Source organism: Polypterus senegalus, chromosome 8 (assembly GCF_016835505.1).
Source record: "Polypterus senegalus isolate Bchr_013 chromosome 8, ASM1683550v1, whole genome shotgun sequence".
In the NCBI taxonomy this organism is placed as follows: Eukaryota; Metazoa; Chordata; class Cladistia; order Polypteriformes; family Polypteridae; genus Polypterus; species Polypterus senegalus.
The window spans coordinates 70,072,712-70,096,094 of NC_053161.1; the positions used below are offsets into that span (position 1 = coordinate 70,072,712).

The window sequence follows — 23,383 nt, forward strand, 5'->3', positions numbered from 1 at the left end:
TTGTCTCCCAACCGTCCAACTTGAGCTGACCCTCTAATGTACTCATTTCTAATCCTATCCATCCTCGTCACACCCAGTGCAAATCTTAGCATCTTTAACCCTGCTACCTTCAGCCCTGTCTCCTGCTTTCTGGTCAGTGCCTCCATCTCCAACTCATATAATATAGCTGGTCTAACTACCGTCCTGTAGACCTTCCTAGGGAGACATATGTATTAGAAATCAATTTATTTTCAAACTTTTATTCTATAATATCTGAGGCTATATTAAGACTACATGATTACCATTAATGTAATAGTTAACCCCAACTTCAAAATTTCCTAGTTACTTTCCTAGCCCTCAAATACATTAAAGGGCAAAGAGCAACCATCAACTGAATTAGTTGTCTAATGCTGTCCATGCTTCAATGGAAATCAACGGAGCAATAATAAAAAATGCAAATAACACCTTCTAAATCAAAGTCAGCTTACACAGGTATTTTGACATTCCATGGAATGGTACTCTGTGTACACTTGGTTTCTGTATCAGGGATTGTCTCCAGCCTTCCAAGATCTTAAAATGGATTAAATAGGTTTGAGAATGTTATTTACAGTTTAGTAATATGGGATCTCTGACTTTCACTGTAACAGGGATAGCATTAGTCTACAGAATACTGCTAAGCAATTTTGTCCAAACTGAAAACAGTAATTGCATGAAACCAAACAGTTTTTAAAAGAAGAAACTGATAAAGAAAAAAGTCATTTACAAACTTTAATGTTTGGAAGCATATATAATATAAACCTGAGCTTACAGTATTTTTTAGAAAAAGAATTAAAAATGATATGCTTGATCACTAAAAGAAACCCCACCATTACCAACATTTATCTTACTCAAATACAGTGTCACTAATTGTAATAACAGTGTTTTAGAATTTTAGAAAATAATTTGCATGTTTTAACACATTTAAAAAAAATTTCCATATACCTGGGTTTATCCACTCAACATAATTCAATACATTTTTATTACTTAAATTATTTTCAACTTTATTATCTCCATGTAAAACATTTTAAATTAAATGTATTGCTTATTCAAATCAACAAAAAAATGGTACATTTCTGGCACAAAGCTGACTTATACAAGTATGTCGTCAACCATTTGCCATCTTTATAACTACAGTTCTTGGTAATTTTCAACTAAAACACTACTGTTACTGTCAATTTTTCAATGTTGTCCTCATAATACTGAATAATTAAAATATTTTTTTGTTTAATACAGGTGTACATTAACATCATTTTAACTTGTACAAACATATTTGTTTCACAACAGTAGCACAACAAGAAAATAGAAAAGAATGTCCAAATTTAGAATAAACAAAGATTAGACAGTCAAAGTACTATTAAAACAAAGTACAGTATTATTGTAACCAATGGGTATACACAACACATTTAATTTCCAAACTTGTATATATACAATAATTCTGGATTTTTTCATATTACTGTTAACACTAAAATTGTAGCTGCAAAGAAAAAATTGACACACACAGCAATTAAGCAGACCACTTGCATGTTTTATATTACCTGAACAGTTTAAGTTGTTAAAATGAAGGTCTCTTAGCATAAGCTGTGTTGGAGATAGCCCTGCCAGCTCCAATACATAAGCTCCATTTACATGTGGTGTGTACGTATTCATGCGGAAATCTTTACAACTTGCCAGAATTTCTCCTTTTCGGCTGAAAAACATTTTTTTCAAAGACAAGTATCATAAACAATCTGCTTTCATGTTGTGCCTATAGAATACCCAAACCTATTTTATTATAATATTGAGCTGTTAAAAAAATGTATCACATTTTTTAAAAAAAGAAAATAAGATTTCTGAGCAAGACCAAATCCTGAGCATTTAAAACATCTGTGTTTCCACTGTTCTTAAAATGATTTACTCTTATGTTAATTTGTTTTACAATATTTTTATTGAACATGTAGGACCTTTTGACCCTCTTATGGTATCAGTAAATATAAATGCATTTTAATAGTTGCTTGAACAGACTAGTAACATGTTTACAAAAATCTTACCTGTAAAGTGGATTATTTTTTTTTTCTTGCTCTTCTGGTGGCACTAAAGCCATAGGTGTTAAAGGAACAATCTCTACAGCCTTCAAAATAAAAATATGAATGTCCAGTTCAAATATAGAAATGAATATCAATAACGTAATATGTAAACAAAATTCTTGAAGGTCAAAAAAATGTAATTAAAATGTTCCACAAAGTAGAAAATTTTATGTTTCTGACTTACTGCTCTCCAGACTGGTTTCAAATCGCAGTGTTAGAATGCTTTTTTTGCAGTTACTGGACCTTATATCTGTTGTGAGTTTCTTTTAACATATATTGTACTCAAGATATCTTTCCCACTTCTCAAGAGTTTGTACATTAATATGCAACTCAAAATTTGCTTGTTACATGTTAACTAGGGTATGTGTAGGATTCTATAGGAATCCTAGGAATTCTAGGATTTTATATATTAAAATTAAAAATATATATATTAAAAATAAAGTATGTGACCTAGAAAAACAGTGGCACATACACACACACAAGCTGCTTTAAAGTGAGGTGCATCATATAGCCTATTAAATGGACATACCTTGGATTGAGTAGAGTGGCGATGTAGAATGTCTGTTTTATACCCAGCTGTCACGGCATCTACAACACTTTGCTGTGCAAAAACACCCTTTGCCACTGCCAGCTGGAGTGTATAAGCAACACAGGATAACCTTGGGACAAAAGTCAATCTATTTTATCAAATTTTTAGCATTGTCATGGACCACAACGTGCACATAACTTTTCGGAATGGCCCAAGTGCCAAGCATTTCCTGAAATGCATCTGCAATTGCTTGGCCTGTATGGGAGAGTGAAACTGTTATCAGTCCATTGTGCAGTTAAGCGGATTATAGATATCTGAGAAATATTGCTGCTTAAAATGTCAGTGGAGAAGCTGACAGCTGTTATGTTGTGCAATAAGCTGCTGAAATGCTTCTTGTTCATCCTTGGCATTACTTGGAAAGTTGTACTTGGATTCTAACACATTAGACACAGGTGCAGAAATCTGACGTTATCAACAAACTACAGGGGTCAATCGTTAAGAACAATATACTGGGAAAGATCTTTTATTTACACTGCCCATGGTTGATGCTGCGCACCACTACAGGCATTTTAGCTTTGCTCATTTTTATGTTTAACTTTTGAGATGTTTAATTAGGTTACTTGTGTGTAAAACATGTTTTCGTACCTCCTCTTGATATTTTAGGAGAGCAAAGTTTACAGTCTATGCTTTGGTTTTGATTGCTAATTTTAAAGAACGTCCACACTGCAGACATGCATTTTCCATTATTTTTTTTGGTTTCCTAAAATTCACACAATCACGTATGTATGTTGTGACAGATGGCCAGTGCCCACGCCCGGCCAAGACCCCCCTGCAGCATATGTTCCAGGGTAGCAAGCATGGGAAACCCAATATCTCCTCCTGGGCGCTAAATGGCAGCCTTCCTGGGTTGCAGCAGTGCCTCGGACTTCTGCAGGGCTTCGTGGGAGCTGGAGTGCTGTGCAGCCCTGTTGGGTTTTGCAGGCGCCGCCAGGAGGTGCTGCAGCAGGAGCTGCTAGCCCCTTTTGGGCACTAGTTTCACCACACCCGGAAGTGCAGCTGGATCTCAGCAATCAAACACCTGGAGCACTTCCGGGTGCCTAATAAAAGGAGCCAGCAACCACCACTCATTGGCCAAAGTCGGAAAGAGGAGGACAAAGTTTAGAGGAGTGGTGGTGCAGAAAGAGAGGTGTGTGCTGTGTGTTAAGTGCTTATTTGTACTTGTGTCTGTGTTGTGGGGATGACAGGGAAGACGTACCCCACATGTGAAGAACAATAAAAAGTCTATTCATTTTATACGTGCCTCCAGTGTGAATCTGTGTCGGGTTGGGCACTTATAGAGCACCTTGTTACAATGTTAAATAGTATTGGTTATAGGCATCAGTGCATTTTTATGAGTATACATACAGTATATGAGCACTGTATCAGACCAAAACCCATCTCCAAAATCTGTATCGTTGCACCCCTAATTAAAAGTCAAGGCAGACGTAAAGAATTTAGGTGTAATATTGGACACTGACCTAAACTTTAAATAGCACATTAACTACATTACTAGGACTGTATTTTTTCACTTAAGGAACACTGCAAAGGTTAGACCTCTTATAACATTGCAAGATGGAGAGGAATTGTTCCATACTTTTGTTTCTAGTTGACTAGATAACTGCAATGTGTTCCCTAATAGGACTACCTAAGAAATGCATTAATTGGTTCCAAGTAATGCAGATTGAAGCAGAAATTCTTATTCTAAGAGTGAAGCATAAAAGAAGTGGCGAGGTGTGTTTTCGATATTATGCACCAAAAATCTGGAATACTTTACTAGAAGAGCATGCCAAGCTAATACTAATTTTAATAATTAAAAAAAAATTATTACCCCATTTTGTAATTTGGATTTTTTGCAGCTACATTTTAGTTGTACTCTTAATGGATGCTATAGGCATAGAATTACCTTTGTCAGGGATTTATAATCTTTACTAATGTCAACTTTTCCCTGGTTTCTTTTCTGCTTCTTCTGTGGTGACCTTTTAAGTCACTACCACCTGATTGAAGTACTATGGATGTTCTGTAATGCCCGAATGAGAACGAAATAATAAGGAATGATTTAAGGATATCTATGTTAGTTAGAATGCTTAGTGGTGGGCTGAGCATTCTTTTGGTCATGGGACCCCTACAGATCTTGTTTTTCTTCTTCAGCTTAACTGGAGTTTTTTATTTTGACCTTACCAACAAACTCTTCTGTAGATACAATATTATATTTTGTACAAAGATGCTACTTTTCAACTACTTTTATGTTAAATAAGCTTGTATGGATGTATTTACGTATTGTTACTTATTCATTATCATTCTTACCTAATTTTGTTTTCTTTTTTTGTAACTTTCTCTTTGCCATCTTATAAAGTACTTTGAGCTACATCCTTTGTATGAAAATGTGCTACAGAAATAAATGGTGCTGTTATTTAGTTCATCAATTTAAAAGTAAAGCTAGAATGATAGAAAAACATTGTACAAGGGTTATTTTTCAGGGTAAAATTATCTGTCTATTGTAATTTTAAATAGATATATTTAGAAAGGATAATACATTTGTAAGAATGCATTAACAGAAAATACTAAATGTTGTTGTAATAACATCATGCTTCTTATGCTGGAGAAAGTTTAACTATACAACATTAAAATATTGAAACTAATAAAAAAACTTTTCCAAAAAAACTTACATTAGTGGACCTATCATTCTTCATATCCACGTTTCCTTTGATTTTATTACAAATATCATCGAGAGAAAGAAACTGAAAAAAAAATGCACATAACCAAGTTAAATCACTACAACTTTAAGAAAGAGTTACATTTAGTTTTAAACTCCCTTTTAAAACAAACATTTTCAGAAAAATAACCTCTTAAAACAGTATGAATTATGAAAGTGTCAAAAATTACTTAAAACAATTTTCAGATCGATCCTGAAGCATTTCTGCTGCATCACTGTGCCTAATTTTACTATGATCAATGCCATAGTTAAAAAAGAGATAAGAAAAGTAAAAAAGATAAGAAAAGACTAATGTGTAGAACATGGTCAATAACCAATGTGAAATCAAAATACTGTAGGTAACAAAAAATTAGTTATGCATGCACACTCCACATGAGTGAAGCACATGATTGATGAAACAGTCAGGCTGCTGCACTATCATACATCTTTCATGCAACAATCATCACCATGCCATTTAAACTCGCATAAATGCAGTGTCAGTAAGAGTTCTTCTACTAAATCATAACATTTTCAAATTTGTTATGACAAATTAAAGAGTTTTCTTCTCCATTTTACATGCATATTGCAATTACTTTATCATTAAATTCAACTATATCTCTCCATTATAAAAAAAATCTTGGAAGGCAGGAAGGAGAGGCAATGTGATTTTCTCAGAGAGACACTTTCACGTCCCACGAGACAAGTCTTTGTGCCAAGAGATTTAACCACGCCCGGGGCTGGAAATAAAACAGAGAATAGATGACAAAGTAGAATGTTGTAAAGAAATCAAAACGTTGGTGAGGTACACAGGCAGAGCAGGTTAGAGATAATGGAAGTACGAAAATTCAAAAGTCTCAAAAAAAGGATGGTAAAGATCGCATTAGCGCAAACAAACTGAAATTATTACTCGGTGAAATGACGGAACAGCGAAAACAGATCAAATACTGTATATTGTTCGGATTTAAACTTAAAGTTGGAGACTTGTAGATACTGTAATTTGTGTTGCCATCAGGGAAAAAAAAGTAGTGTTTCTTTCTAATGAAGAGGCATATCCATGAGCATTAAAAGATTTGTTGTTTGGTGAAAGTGAAATCCTGTGACAGAAATCATTTCTAATTTGTATGAATGCTATTGTCAGACACATTCCTTGTAGAAAGAAAAACAATATTCACTCACGGGCAGTTAGCTATACGTTGCCTTGTTACAATGTAATTCCAAACACGGAATCAAAATTCAATGCGATATTGATGAAACGGTAAAAGCGGAAAGAGATCAAATATATGGACATAGGTTATATGAAAGAAATGCACCGCGCAAGATGCAGATCACGCAGCAATGGCTCAGAGTGTTAATGATACAGAAATGCATGAACACATGTCAAAAAGGAAAACAGCATAGGTCATATCTGGAAATGCTTTTGTGTTCGACCCAAGAAAATTTCAGCGAATGCTGAAATCATACTTGTTATTTAAAAAAAGGGGGAAAAAAGCCCACACACAGAAAGCCTTGCGCTATTGACACTTTTATCTCATTATGTTATCAAATTAATTCAGAAATAGACTTGTCTGTGCTTTGAGAGCAAAATAACATTACCAGTCAAGAGAGTTGGAATCATTTAAATTGTATTGTCACATATTCATAACAGGAGATGATACGATGATATTAATCGCTTTTAAATATTGTCCTACACAGCCCTGATAAATGACCGAAGGCTTCGCATTCATTCTCTGCTTGTAATGAACATGTCTACGGATGCCTGTAAGTCTTTATGTCTGTCCATTTGCTACCCAGTGTATACAGTCAAGGGTTGCATCCCTGTGTGACTTCGACGAATCTATAGTTCTGCATATAGGACTGTGGGATTTGGGAGGACTAACAACAGCTGTAGCAATTAAACATGGATGCAAGATTCAAATAAAGAGGTATTTGGCTTGCCTGCACCAGCTATGACAAGATTTTTTTCCATTTGTTAATGAAAAAATAAAATTTGTCATTTCAATGCTTTAAAAAGACAAGGCGTCTTCCTATTAAAATGACATGTACTGTGTGTGGGATAAATAATCGGCAAATTGCACAGTTATGACAATCAAAACAGCATACTTCATTGCTAAAAGTGAATCATCAAACATTGAATATGTGTTATTCGTTTTGTTTTTGAAGGAAAAATGATGTTCATTAATATAATCCATAAGTAAAAGCACACATAATATACTTGAATGGTACACTGAAGATTGTAATGCAGTCTAAGAGTTATAAACACAGGTAACAACAGCTCAGTTTTTAAATTCTGGATTTGTACACAGGCATAAGAAATAAAGTCTGATTATTCATAAAAGAAAAATGGACAGATTTGGAAAATTAACGCACCATGAGTTTGACGTTTGAAATTTGAATTATATTGACTAGTCCATTAAATATTACTATTTAGTAATATTTTTAACCAGCTAATTATGCAAATATAAATCTTACATTAGCAAATAGCACAAACCTAACAAATTAATTCACTGACAAACCAGATTTTAAAAGCACATGGCTACAAAAACTGCTTTAAAAGGTTAGTTTAAATGGAAAAATCAGATAATTATCATGAAATTAACAAAATCATCTGTACATATATAATAATACAGTACTTGAATTTTTATTTTAGTATGGATTTTAAACAGTAATGTTCAGTTAATGGACAGAAAATGTCAGAATAAATTTAGAATGTGCACATGTTAAGACAATTCAGGTAGTTCATGATATAGTATTCTTTAGAAACCCTATACTAAAAACCTCCACGATTATAAACCCCATTTGTTGTGACACTGGGAAATCTGCATCTATGCCACACACTGAATTTTAAGCCATGCATTGTATAGTAAAAGTTGGGTAACTACATGATGGATATACCAGTATTTTTAAAGCTGTTGTAAGTATTTATATATTTTATACTATATTACTGAAAAAGGTACAAGATTGGAACAGAGGAAAAAAAAGCCATTGATTTCTATTTTTGCTGTGGATCAAAAGGCATAGAGTATTGTAAAACTTCACTAGTACTGGTATCGAATGCAAAACTTTTGGTGGTAGGACATCCTTAGTCATAATTATAACACTATTTATAAAATCCATCAGGATGGTGTTGACTACAGAAAGGCACCCGGCCATGTAAGATGGAAAAATGACAGAGGTCTAGAGCTTGAATTATGTCATAACATTTTCTATCAGCTCAGATATCTACAAGGGAGTGTGGTCTTTTTGGGAATCTAAGATAGGCAAATGACTGCCTTACTGACTGTGTATAATCTGAATCCATGAAGCCAGAATACTATAAATTATAGCTCTTAAAAATTAGAAAATTCTTCATACTGGATGGAAGAACAAATTAATGAATAAGCATACCAATTAGTTAAAATCTTCCCAAATCAGCCTAGGCTACGCACATCAACATTTGCCTTATGCTTTTGACAACAGTAATGCACTATTCTAGAATTATCGAGTCATAACCTCTTTTGCTGTTATTTGTGTAATTTGTAGCAAATTTGTTTCAAAAACATTTACTAACTTATGAAAACATTCAAGTATAAAGAATAAATTGTTCCCACGAATTGCTAAAGACATTTTTGAGTGTAACAAAATTAAATTACTTTTTAATATCAGGGTCAAACCAACATAAAACTGGGATGTGAAACTGGTTGTTGAGTGAAGGGGCAAATAATATGCTGTATGCATTATCAGTTTAAGAAAAACATCAAATTAATGTTTATTGTCATGGGTACAAAATACACAGTGTACAGTTGTGTGAAAAACTATTTGCCCCCTTCCTGATTTCTTATTCTTTTGCATGTTTGTCACACAAAGTGTTTCTGATCATCAAATACATTGGATTTTTTTCTCCCTAAATAATAAAAACCATCATTTAAAAACTGCATTTTGTGTTTACTTGTGTTATATTTGACTAATGGTTAAATGTGTTTGATGATCAGAAACATTTTGTGTGACAAACATGCAAAAGAATAAGAAATCAGGAAGGGGGCAAATAGTTTTTCACACCACTGTACATACTACAATGAAATTGCTTCTTGCATTACTTCTCAAAGTAATCTTGAGACTTTTTTTGAGGCATGAGACTATTATATAGAAAACTAGTACTGTATATTAATAGTAAAACTACAATCATGTCTAAGTTTACCTCTTCCTCTTCATTTCTGTTCACAAAACTGGCATCATTGTCAACACCATCCTGTCCTATGGAAGTAGGCTGTTGGTTTCTCCTGAGAAAGAAAACGGTTAAATTAAGAAAAACACCACAAGAGTATAACAAAATTAAATAAATGGCCACTACTTAAAATTATTATATTTTTTATAATTACAGAATAATCATTACATTAGTTGTTTAACAATCTAAAACAATATCTATCAAAACTGTAATAATGAATTTAATAATAGAAATAAAACTGGAATTCATTTAGACAATTACAATACTTTTAATCTAAACTGTAAGAGTTTCCAAATATTTGGATTAAATTTAAGTGTATGTCTCATAGAAAGAGTAAAAAGTACTTTACCACATGCATACAGCCCAAAAAAAAAAAAAAAAAAAAAAGTTTCGATATATGTCTGTGCTATCTTAACAAATATTTTGAAACTCAGACTTTGATTTCAGAAGCCTGCACAAAACTAATGTCAAAATCAGGAGGGGTTTAGTTATGCAATGAAAGCCATTCAGTCAAAAAGCCAAACCTCAGCCTGAGAAAACCCATTCTTAAGAAATAGCATTCTTGTACAGATGGATGAAATGATATGGTTTCTATTGGATTTGTATTGTATTTTCCAACAGTTTAAAATCAGTGCATATTTTATGGCTGTTTTTTTGCTTTCTCATATACAAAGTATAGGGAAAGTATTGTAATCATCCAAAAATTCAACCTTATGATTTTGATGAATCTCGACGTTTTAGACCTCCTCAAGTCCGATTTACTTTCTCGCAGGGAAAGTATTGTAATCATCCAAAAATGTGATTTTGATGAACCTTGACGTTTTAGACCTCCCAGAGTCCAAAAATGCCATTTTTGGAATTATGTCTGGGTGTCCGTCTGTGTATGTGTATGTATGTATGTAAACATGATAACTTGAATATGCTTGGAGTTAGGTCAATCAAATTTTGCATACAAGCATTAGGGACGAAACGCAGATTTCTATCAACTTTTGAGCTATTCCCGCTAACTGGAAGTGGTACTTTTTTGTTCATGCAGCTTCAGTCCAATTTATTCCACTTTTATATTAATTGTTCAATATATTATTAATTTGATTTTGATGGCTCTAATGTACAGAACATAAAAATATAATCATCCTGCAGTTTACTCCTCAACTATCCATCTCCATATCTGAGTATACGAGAAAGTCTACGGGAGACCACTCCTGATATTTTCATTTTTGATTATTTACATCTAAGGTACATTTCCAAAGTGGCTGTAACTGTAAGTGGGTATGACAAGTAATAGTAACTTTGGTTGAACTGCGAAAATCTAAAACTAGAGGTCTTAATATTATCGGAACAAATGCAATTTATAAGATAAATACGTACAATAATAAATAAAAAATATTCATGCACAGCTAATACATTAAAATGTATTGTTATACATACATACTCAGTTGATCAAGGTGCTCTGTGGGACATCCTGAGGGTTCGCGGGATCCCCTCTTGGTTGCTGGATATTATGGCCGGACTGTATACTGGTACTGTAATTGCTGTGCAGAGTGGAGGCAGAACCTCTGTGTTTTTCCCAGTTGATTCTGGGGTTCATCAGGGGTGTATTCTTGCTCCTACTCTGCTCAAGGTTTATATGGACTGGGTGTTGGGCAAGGTTGTGGGGTCCAGCAGCTGTGGGGCATCTGTTGGTGAAGAAAGATTCATGGATCTCGACTTTGCTGTGATCTTTGCTGAGTCAATGGAGGCTCTGATTTGGGCTTTCGTGAGACTGAGCGAGGAGTCAGAGTGTCTGGGCTTGCGAGTGTCCTGGATAAAAACCAAGATCCAGGCCTTTACTGACCTCTTGGGCACAGCCATCTGCAGTGTGTCTGTCTGCGGAAAGAGCGTCAACCTTGTCGTGAGGTTTACTTACCTTGGCAGTGACATTCATGTCTCTGGTGACTCTTCCTATGAAGTCAGTCGACGGATTGGGAGCGCATGGGGGGTCATGAGGTCGCTGGAAAGGGGCGTGTGTGGTGCTCCCGAAATCTATGCAAAAGAACGAAGGTCCAAGTCTTTAGAGTCCTGGTGCTTCCTGTCTTGCTATATGGTTGTGAGACATGGACGCTATCCAGTGACCCGAGACGAAGACTGGACTCCTTTTGTACTGTGTCTCTCAGGAAAATCCTTGGGTACCGTTGGTTTGACTTTGTGTAGAATGAGCGGTTGCTGATGGAGTCCCAAATGAGGCACATTACCTGCATTGTGAGGGAGCATCGGTTATGGCACTATGGCCACGTGGCACGTTTCCCAGAGGGTGATCCACCTCGTAAGATGCTCATTGCTGGGGACCCGAGTGACTGGACCAGTCCATAGCACATTTAAATATAATTGTTACAAACATCAATCAATATTCTCTCTCTCTCTCTCTCTCTCTCTCTCTCTCTCTCTCTATGTCTATGGCAATTACTCCAAATTTTTCAAAAAAAGAAAAGAAAAAAAAAATTGAAGTTCTCAAAATGCATTACTTTTTATTGGAGATGCAATCCAGTGCTTGGTAAACCATTGAGTAAAGGTATTCCACCTAGAAGAAACAAGGTATTAATAAACATATATTACTATAGACCTGTTGACTATAACTGTTTAAATGGTTTCAAAACTTAGTAAAGAGATTATGTATAAAATGTGTTGCCTAGCTTATAACATACTCTACAGTAATGCCCAATTGGCTATTCTTACAGACTTACAGCAGTCAAACAAACCAGAATCAACAGCACTATTGCATTCATGTCGACTGTTTGCAGTACGATACTCTATCGATAGTGAATGTTTCTTTGATGGAATGCACAGGTTCTAAGCTAGTATTGATGTGCATAAATGCATTATTAAGTAAGTGCCAATATGGCTGGTCAAAATTGAAAAAAATAGTTCACAGTAGTATGTGATTCATGATGTCCATTAATGTTTTAATTCTCTATTAACAAAAGAAGTGTATTTTTTAACATTTGGTCAGTGCCTTTATAAAACTTGCAAAACTAAAAACCATAAGTTTCATAAAGATCTGTTAAAGAAGGGAAAAAAACACAGCATTTATTTATTTTACTTTTACTTGTAGCAGTTACAGATTACTTGATAATGAAATTGGCTACCTATACTTTAGATTTCTACTTGCTTGTATATTTTATATTACATATTAAATGAAACACATACTAAAAAAGCTCTAGTATTTAAGGTAAAACACTGAATAGTTACAATCTGAACATATGAGAATAATTTAATAATTGGTCCTCTTAATAATAAGATCCCTAATTACTTGCACTGGACTTGTTAACTTCAGCCAAATACATGCCATTCAACCTTAAATTACTGTTATTTCACCAAATACAAAAGGATCTGATGATTGCTGCAGAACAATTTAGGCTGATTTTATTTCATTAACACTGTAGATTAAACGTGTCCAGAACTTCCTCTGGTGGTGCTAAAATGGTCTCCACCTTATCCAAATTGGATGAAGCAGATTCAGCCAATGAATTTATAGAAAGAAAAACCTTTAGATTCCTTTAGAATTCCAGCATTTTTGCATTAACATACTGAACAATACAGAAAACTAAATACAAAAAAACTTCCTCATTAAACAGTTTAATGTAGCATTTGCTAACTTCTCAAAGAAGTGAAAATCTAAAATACTGTAATTAAATCTGATAATAGAATACTTTAAGAGAAATGTCACCAAACAATAGTCGAAAATTAATCCAAATTAAATACTGCTACATTGAACCTGACAAAAGTGTAAAATAGAGACCATTCAATATAATTATTACTCTTTCCAGGGACTATAGTCAACAAATCTCACTTACTGCACATACACAACTCCTAAGAATATTTGATTAAAATCTCAGCTACTAAAAAAAGTTCAGCTTCTTACTAAGTCTAAATTATACAAACATGTATTTCAGAGGGTATATGTTTAAACAAAGTCTTCAATACAGATATTTGCTAAAAGAAATTCCAAAGATAAATATATGTTTAACAGAGAGTGAATGTATTAATACATTTTACAAAAAAAGAAACATCATATTAAAAAAAAGTTAAACAAATAAAGACAATCTTAAAGTATTATTAAGGCTTAGTAGTGGTACAAAGATGATATAGTGAAATACTGTACTGCAGTATCAGTCATCATGATATTTTACTGATGCGCTGGAGACAGATTTTTTTATTTGCAACTGTAACACTGTAGTAATCAATGCCATTTGAATTTAGATGATCCTCAAAGACCTGCTGTATGCCTTTTAGTTACACACTTGTAACATCTAGTGGAATTTGTAGGTACTACAACAATGTCAAATGTATCTCCTATTTAATGTAATATAGCTACAGAAAAGTTTGCTTTATGTAATGCCAATTTTCGGTTAAAATGAGAGTATACAGTATATTGTGAAAGCCCGGGCACGTACAGCCACCCTAACCCTGACACAGAGAGGTAGGACACAGGTTTTAGTCCACACAGCACACGGTTTATTCACACAAAAGACAGTCCAGCACACAAGACACAGAGCACAACACAGTCCCTTATGCTGCCTGTCCTTCCGCTTGCACTCCTCCTCAACAGCTTTGTTCACTTCCTCTCAACTCCGGCCACTGAGTGGTGCTGACTGGCTCCTTTTATAGGGCACCCGGAAACAGTTCAGGTGCCCAACGAGCTTCTTCCGGCAGCACTTCCTGGTGTGGTGGAAGTGCTGTCAAATAGGGCCCTATAAATGTACAGGCACCCCCTGGCAGTGGCCAAAGGCTCCAGCAGGGTTGAGCTTCCATGCTCACAACCCATGGCCCCGCAGCAAGCCAAGGAGGCTGCAAATACTTTCTGCCTCGGTCTTTCCAAACTCAGGGCGTCCCGGCCAGGAAAGGACTCCGGCCTCTGCCACAATATCTATAAAAATGTCTGAAAGTGATTTTATTATACTTTATTAATCCCGAAGGAAATTACTTGGTTTTTCGCATACCCCTTGGGGTCTGAGCGCAGGGTCAGCCATTGTACAGCTCCCCTGGAGCAATTGATGGTTAAGGGTCTTGCTCAAGGGCCCAGCAGAGTAGGATCTCTATTGGCAGTGACGGGGATTCGAACCGGCAACCTTCGGGATAGATTGAAAAATAGATTTAAATAGATTAAAAGAAATGTAACATTGAGAAAAAGGAAAACTTGTAGAGACAAAAAATCTGAACTCAAAATCAAATACTGTATGAATGCTGTGATCAATGTTTATTTTTAAGCCGTTAAAAGAGCAAAACAGATTTCTGAGACACTCAAAAGGCATCCAACTTATTGTTTTTCATTTCGAAAACATTACCATATTAAATTTATACATTTTAACTAATTTTCAACAGCATGCAAATGCTTCTTTTCTCAAAGCACATTAATTGCCTGTGATAACCAATGGCAACTGTTACCATTAGCATGGATGCAAACACTACGATACTACAAAAACAAAAAACAGATACGATACTACAAAAAAAAAAACAAACAAAAGACAGGCAACCTATATATATATATATATATATATATATATATACACACACACCATGATCATAATCTGCAAGTATAGTTACATTAATATTAAATGCTCAGACCACACTACAAAGCCTTGTGTTTTAGATGTACTTGAAGCCCACCTCTCTTTCCTCACTTTACGAGTTTTAAATTCTGCTGCTATATTAGCATTACTCAAGGCCTTAGTGGTAGATGATCACACTGATTACAGCATGTCCAAGCTATATATGAACAAAACTGCTCAATCATCTAGGATTTCCTCCTCAGATAGTATGTAAATAACCTGAATTCCAAAGGAGAAAACAATCAAAAGCAGATGTTTACAAATATTTCAAAGCATTTAATATTAAGAACTAAAGCACAAAAAACAGAGACATGCATTGAGAAGTCTGCTAGAGCACAGCAGCCTAAGGATATTATCATCATCTAGTTGTCTACAGAAATGAGACAGCAAATATCTGGGCATCAACATTCCATAAATTCAATAGCAGTGCTTTGAGACTACTCTACAAGGCTAGATGATGCCCCTGGAGCTTAGAGGTGCCACAGAGGAAGACGGCCAAGATGGTGTACAGACAGTATCCTTTTGGATAAACCACACCAAATGTTTCACTTTTCCTTTTTTTTCCTTGCTAAAATGGCATGGACCTTGCAAAACAGGATGTATGTGATATTCTAAGGAAAGGATCAATACTTAATAACATTCCTGGCTTGAGATATGGACTAATTAGGGTTAAGGCTTTTGTTTTCATGTTTGGACCTCAGTACCCTACATCTCCATTATAAATGCAAGTGCAAGATAGGTATTGGAAAAAAAAACATTTAAATGCTTCACTGCAGGAATTTCAAGTGAAAAATTAACACATACCATGACTGTGAAGAAATAACTTGGACTTAAGGATAAGTTAGCTATTTTTCAAGAATGCTGAATCATTGCTATCTAGTGGAATGGTTCAGTATCCATCCATCCATCATCCAACCCGCTAGTCAGTATCTGAGTAGTTAAATTTACATTTTTTGTTGTGTAGATAAGTGTGAGCTGAATGCATTTTATGTCTGATTGTCTTGCAGCTCTTTTATTGTAAGACAATATTATAAAACCAAATAAAATGATTTAATAAAGTCGACATCCACTGGAAAATCTATCTAGTTTTCTTGCCACAAAGAAACCACTTCAAAACATTTTATAGCTCAAAGCAATGGTCTTCAATATCACAAATAAACATAATAAGATATAGTTCTTTACAATGCTGAACTGAGATACACAGATAAAAGAAAATTACTACATACTACCACTGAATTCTGTAATAAAGTGCTTTTCGCAAATGTGACTTGAGAATTTCATCAGCCAATAAATACGCAGTAGAAAAACTCACTATTTGCTTAGAATAAGTTAACAATTCCCAATTGAAGCCAAATAAATGAATACTACACTGGGAAAAAGAAAAAAAAAAAACACACTATCAGGAATAGTGTGGCGATGTGGCGCAAACAAACGTCCAAGAAGTCCAAGTCTTTAGAGTTCTAGTGCTTCCTGTTTCGCTATATGGTTGTGAGGCATGGATGCTATCCAGTGACCTGAGACAAAGACTGGATGCCTTTGGTACTGGAAACATTCAGTGTGTGGCAGTAACCAATCTCAGACAGGATACTATCTATCAAGAAACTTTTTCAGAAACACATCTATACTAACTTGCACCCGGACAATATTAAAACCTTTAATAAACTTCATTTCATATTTTAAGACAGTCATCTTCATGGAAAGTACCAAGTGTGTAACACACTACACCTCTACTATGAGTATATTATTTTATTTTGTATGACACTTTCTCTTACTAAGTTTAAAAAAAGAAAACAAGTTAGAGGAAATATTTTTCTTAACTCACATTGAAATATTATGCTACACTGAAACATACCTTTTTGCTGTAAATACATGCTGATCCTTGAATAAGAAGAGCTGCCTCTGCAAAATTCATTGTGGTTTTTCCACCATCAAATGAAATACAGATCTGATCCAACTGTAAAAAGTAAAAAATGTGTTGGTTAAAGTTCTTAAAGCACTTATTCATACAATATATTGAACTGCACTTATGCTGATCAGCCAGCTTATTGCAACACATCCATATTTCAATTATCTTTTTAATGTCAATTGTTTTTTATTATTAACACTAAAAAATTTTAGCGGTTACACAAAGAGCAAAAATTGGGCTAAATTTTACCTCATCTAGATACTCTCCCAACTGAGCAGCAACATCAACTTCCCAATTCTTAGTCAGGTCCCGAATGGGCTGAAGAAGATGGCTGAACCTTGACTCAGGCTCATCCATCATAAAAAAGATATCTAAAAAAAGCAATACATTTTGAGTATAACACATTTAATAATAAAACTATGGAACAATATGGCTTTTTTTCACAAAGTAAAACAAGTTCCATTTGTTTTTTCACAGTATGTCATACTATTTACTATAAAGACTGGGGAATGTTTTTGTTTCTTATATTCTTAATATATTAAATAAAATGGAATGAATTCATGGCTGCATAAGCTTGCATTTGCAAAGGAAAAAATGTAAAAGGTTAATTCTAAGCTGAAAAAGGAAAGAAGGCTGTATGGCCTTCAAATGCTGCATCTTTCACCTTCTTTCCTTTTCAATGCGTTTTTCCTTATTACATAAACTGGACTGAATATAAAGAGCATAGTGTTTAACACGTCTTGGGTTTATATCTTATTTTCTATCTTGAACCAACTGCAACATGGATATTCTAGCTGCTAAATTGCCTCTGTAATGATTTTCCTCTGGATACTTCCAAAATCCCAAAGATTTGTGGGTTAAGTTAATTGCCAATTAATTCCTAGTGCCTGGTACGCTTACAGCCTCCTCCATGACCCATAACTAAATTAGACAGGTTTAAAGATTTTATGCAAGTACCAACTCATACATTAACTGTGAATTAATAAAGATGTTTGATTCTTAACAAAAACATGAAAAAAACACTCAATGGTATAATGAAACTAACCATCTGTTAAGGACAAGTATCATCTTTCTAGCAATGGAAAATAACTAGCTTATGTATACATTAGTTGTGTCATTATAACATTTAGCTTAAAACCTTGAACAAACCATTGAAAAAACTGTTAACACACTTTAACAAAACTTGACTGTTGGGTGTTATAGTGAAATAATCTTAACCATATAAGCATTTGCTACATTGAATAGCTATGCTAAAAAAACTATGCCCTTTCTAACCCAGACTGTAACTAAGTATAGAGTGAAAAATCTACCTCATCAGTAATCACCTTGCCTAAGTACACATGAACTCACAAAACTGCACAGCACAAACATAAGTTCTATATTCAACTATTCTTCTATATACATTTTAGCATATACCTTTGCTTCTGTTGAACCACGATTTATATGTTAACCCATGAAGCAAAGAACTATTAGAAATACTTTAAATACAATATGAGTGTTGATAGTGTCTTTTCATTTGTGAAGTACGCCCTGCAAACATCTGCCCAACCTATGTTACGTTTACAGTTGATTAACTTTAATAAATTGTAAAATCAAGTGAAAATCCAACCCAGATTAGCTCCTTAGCTAGGAAAATCTAAAACTAGGTTTAGAGTGTAAAAAAAAAAAAAACAGCTGTAAATGCATGCTTGTAAAAAGCGGTCATTTGTGTGGACTTTTTGTCTGTTCTCCAAGAGTTGCAGTTTCCGATAACTATTTTCATCAACTTAATGATCATCTATTGAGTCACCTTTTACAATGACTGTGACTCTAACATGACAAACTAGCAATAACTAAATCTAACTCACACAACTGAAACTTTCATCATGCCTTACTGATATCTTATTTTAAGTACCAGCCTACAGCACCGCCGTTTTCCTAAATACATCAAATAAATTATATTCCAATTACTGCACTTTTTCATTAAACACAAAGACCATTTCTTCACATGATTATGTAATACTAATAAAATGTAACATTGCATGAACTGCTTTAAAATGTAATTGCATTTACATATGGTGTTGTGTGCAACACCACACATAATCTATTTTCAAGTCAAGACTAAAACAGGGGCGTTAGAATGTGGACAAAGAACCTTCCAGTCAATTTTTTTACCCTCTATGTGCCGGAGTTACTCAACAATCAATTTCTATATATCATATCATAACATAACGTTCCCCCAGTTATGCGTTTTGGGTTTAAGGAAAGCAGGAATATATTTTCAGAACAATCATAAGAATTTGGGATAATTTCAAATGTTATTCTTATGAAAATCCAAGTAGCATACGTTTAGCGATGTCACTAAGTGAATATTGTACTATTAGTCTCATATTTTGGGTATCTGTTAACAAACCCAAGTCAATTTTATTTTTTAATTGTGCAACAAGGCTGCAGTTGGCTTAACATGCTCTTGCACCATGCCCTAGATAAGTATGTTAGAAAGTCGGACTATTTTTTTTACTCCTTTGTATTTGTAACATTACTACACTTATATTCTTAACTTGTATGTTCTACCATTGCAAACTATACAAAATGCATTACCATTTATAACATTTTTACTGCACTGCCTGAATGAAACATATCTGTCACACATACTTCTGTTTCACTTGTATTTTCCATTGTATTTTGTTACACAGTAACATTACTTTATGATGGCTCCCATAAAAAAATGACCCGTATTCAATCCATTTTCAAGGGCATCCAGCCCTAATGCGGATTCAGAAGCTACAGCCTATTTGGTTAGTATTGTGCACATAGCAGGAGCCAAGTCTGGACAGAGTGCCGGTTTATCACTAGGCACACCCATGTTGAATACACACACTACCTCCAAATCAACTCAGACTCGCCAGTCTTCCTAACCTGCATTACTTTGGGAATCGAGGATGCAATCGAGGAGACTGAAATACTCGCAGAATATAGGCCCTCTCAGACACTAGATGCAAACTTCACAGGGACAAGTCTAGGGAATTACTTTACAAAAAAAACCCTAATTCCCCATGTCTCTTTGACGTATGTCATTATCCACAGTATATACGCACGTTAGCCATCTATTTACTGAGATTACTAGATTATATATGATGTACTATTAATACTATATATGCATCTTAAAATCGGTCGTTTATAAAGTGAAACTTGTCAAATGTGGTCTTTGACTTAATTACATGGTTTATTTTAGATAAAAGTAAAAAGTTTAACAAACAATACCTAATAAAATCATACCAAGGCTAAAATGAAACTTATGTACCATTTAGAAATAAATGCAAATATACTAAAATGAAAACACCGGTACGGTACAAAATGCTGTCACTAAAATTACAATACAAAATTTTTTAATTCTTATAATGAAACTGGAATGACTTTTTGCGTCATACAATTTATTAAATTTTTCTGACAGCAAACTGCTTATCGTAGTTACTAATAACAAAACGGGGGGAGAACAGAAATCAGACTGGAAGTTATTTTATTTTTTGCAGTTTACACTGCGAATTGTTTGACGGCAAATTCCTTTTTATCTAAAACACTCAACCCACTATGAAAGTCACGCCTTAAAATATAAATCGCTACTCTGTTGGGCAAAAAAGGATGGCAGATGTAAATTGAAACAAATCTACTTAAAAATAACGATCCACTCACAACAAATGAACTCCATAAGAAGGTTACTGTTTCATTTTAATGGTTAATATTCCGTTTGGTAACATTACCTTTTTCCAATAAGATTCTTCAATGACGACAAAAACACAATCCGGTGTGCACTTACTTAATGCAGAAGAAAAAAATGTAATTTCGGCAGGTCTCTCACTTCAAAACAACCGCGCATCCGCCATTTTCGTTTCTCCCGCTCAGCAAAAGGCAGGGTTGACCTCCGGTTTCCATGTAAACATATGAAAACTAATGACGCACTTCCGGAATTACTTTTCTGACTCACCTTGAGGACAATGCACTCAGTCGTTTACAGATATTATCAGAAGCAGGTTTGTTTAAGCTGTTTCAGAGTTGCAAACTTCAAAATAACACTGTTAACTATTAACATCATGCGTTGGTGTCTTATATTATATTACAACGGAACAAAACAATGTTTTAAGATCACTGCAAAGATTACTGGGAAAGGGACATCGGCTGCTTATGCTTATGAGAGGCTTAGGAATCATGGTTTTTAGATGTTTGGTGCATATGTACAGTATATTAGTCTGTAGGCATTTTAATGTGTGGACTGTTTATTAAAGTCGTTCCTTTTCTGCTGTGTCTGTCTGTTTCCGTCTTGTTACTAGAATTGGCTAATACGATTTGATTTGATTATGGTTTAAGGGACCAGCTTTGGCTATTGGTTTTAGAAGAAGAAAAGAAAATAGATCGTCCTCAAATTTGGACTAATCTTAAATTGTTAACATGTCAGTTGTTAAGGAATCCCGGTTTAACTTGTTTTAATCTGAATGCCTGTAAGGAATAGTCGAAACATATATCAAACATATAACTCTTGGAAGAAAAACCCCGTTAATTTCTGTTTAAACCATCTTGGTTTTCTTATACGTGGGCCAGTGGACAAGTCTCCGGTCTCGCAGGCAACGCAAAAATAATAGGTTGGCAAACAAGAGGCCCTTTGAGGGACATTATCGTTATCAATGAGTTTTAATTGTTTAGTGGATTTAAACATAATTTCGCGGAATGCGCTCAGGTCTAAACTATCCATTTTCATTTCCACTTAGTCCATGACAGTAACTTAGTAGTACTGGAACCAGGAAACACACTGGAAAAATCAATAATACAACTTTAGCACAAACGCAAAGCCTAGTCAAATTGATGTCACAAATCAATCTAACGGCACTAATGACAGGCGCATGGTGCAGAAATTTCGGTATAATAAAGGTGTGACTGAAATACATTTTAGAAATGGTAAAAACATTTTTACATTAAAACACTTGATTGTACCTTGTCGCTTTATTTTTTAATGTGTCCTATTTTTTTATGAGTTTGTGAAGGATGTCATAATAGTTGTGTGATTGCATCAATGATCCGAGTTTGATACATGGCCACTGGATTTGCATATTCTCCCTTCCAATGGGTTTTCTTCAGCTACTTTTGTTTTAACCCAATAAATGTGCCTTACTGGTGACTCAGATGTCATTTGATGTAAGTGTGGCCTGGAGCACTGTGTAAGGTTGATTCTAGAATGGCACAGCTGATGCAACCAGATGGGTTGCAACTGTTTATTTAAAAAAAATAAAAAACTTGAAGAAACATGTGCATAGGTCTATGGTTTGGTAAGAACAAATGCATTGTAACAAGTTTGAGACATCAATATGTTAACACTGTCACATCATCATTATGTACAGATGCCTAGTGGGGAAAGTGTGCAAATAGGATGTATTTTTTCAAATGTACCACCTCCTGAATACAGTATTTAAAATTCTTGACTCACATAAATCTGTTTCAGGGTCTCAGACTGGAGCCTATCTCAGTGGCATCATGCGTAAACTGAAACAACTCTTTCAGATGTGGTTAGTTGCCCCTGATGGGTTGGCATTGCTGGGTGCCCACCTTCCATATAGAATAAATAACCATTTCTCTGTTTCTCTCACAACTCTGGTTACTGTCTCACAACAGTTTTCACTCAAATTCCATTTTACGTGAGGAGATTTTAATCCACCTTGCAAAGTTAGTCCCAGCCACAAGTTGTTTCAATATCATTTCTGCAGTCAGGGGTGAATCTTTTCTGCTAAAGACACACCAGTCGGGGGTCCTTCTAGCTGGCTTAATTGATTTCTATGGAATTCACTGTCTGCCCATTCATCTGTCTGAATGTACTAGCCTCCTGCTGGTCCTCCATTACCATGTCATTGTATGGGCAACCTGTGACTTCTGTATTTAGGGATGCTGCACAGCCACCCATCAGCTAAGAGGCCTTAGATATAGCTACATGTCCCTCCCTCTCTCTCTTTCCATTTGTGCCACATCACAATAGTAGAGTCTATACAAAACAGTCTAAAGAACCAAGTCCCAGAGTTTACTAGCATCTCCAGACCATTTGGATAGGCATATTTTGGCCAAGTATTGAGTAAGAATAAGTTAAGTCTAATTTTATTTGTCACATACAAATGCTCAATTAACTCCAAGATTGTGTATTTAAGAAGAACAAAGTTTATAAAGATCAATAAATGTCACTTTGTTAAATGAGTACAATAATATGCATAATAATAGAACTGAAAAATATTTGATAAATAACTAAAACATAGTTAATAGCTTGATGTAAGAGAGTTAACAATAAGGTATCAAGTAAGTCTACTTTCCTGATTGAAGATGCAGATGGACTATGG

General features: G+C 34.7%; 1 protein-coding gene across 1 annotated transcript in view; it reads right to left on the reverse strand.

Annotated features, from left to right (window-relative positions):
- ncaph2 (non-SMC condensin II complex, subunit H2) overlaps nt 1–20,905 on the reverse strand; it is a 36,700-nt gene extending 15,795 nt beyond the window's left edge. Inside the window, exons 1-8 of the mRNA XM_039761229.1 lie at nt 20,774–20,905; nt 17,283–17,404; nt 16,980–17,081; nt 12,044–12,099; nt 9,516–9,597; nt 5,316–5,387; nt 2,046–2,125; nt 1,554–1,705 (exon numbers count right to left, since the gene is read on the reverse strand). Of these exons, the coding sequence (XP_039617163.1) occupies nt 1,554–1,705; nt 2,046–2,125; nt 5,316–5,387; nt 9,516–9,597; nt 12,044–12,099; nt 16,980–17,081; nt 17,283–17,393 (655 nt within the window). The 5' untranslated portion in view covers nt 17,394–17,404; nt 20,774–20,905. The remainder of the gene's footprint in view (nt 1–1,553; nt 1,706–2,045; nt 2,126–5,315; nt 5,388–9,515; nt 9,598–12,043; nt 12,100–16,979; nt 17,082–17,282; nt 17,405–20,773) is intronic.
- Between the last annotated feature and the right edge of the window lie 2,478 nt (nt 20,906–23,383).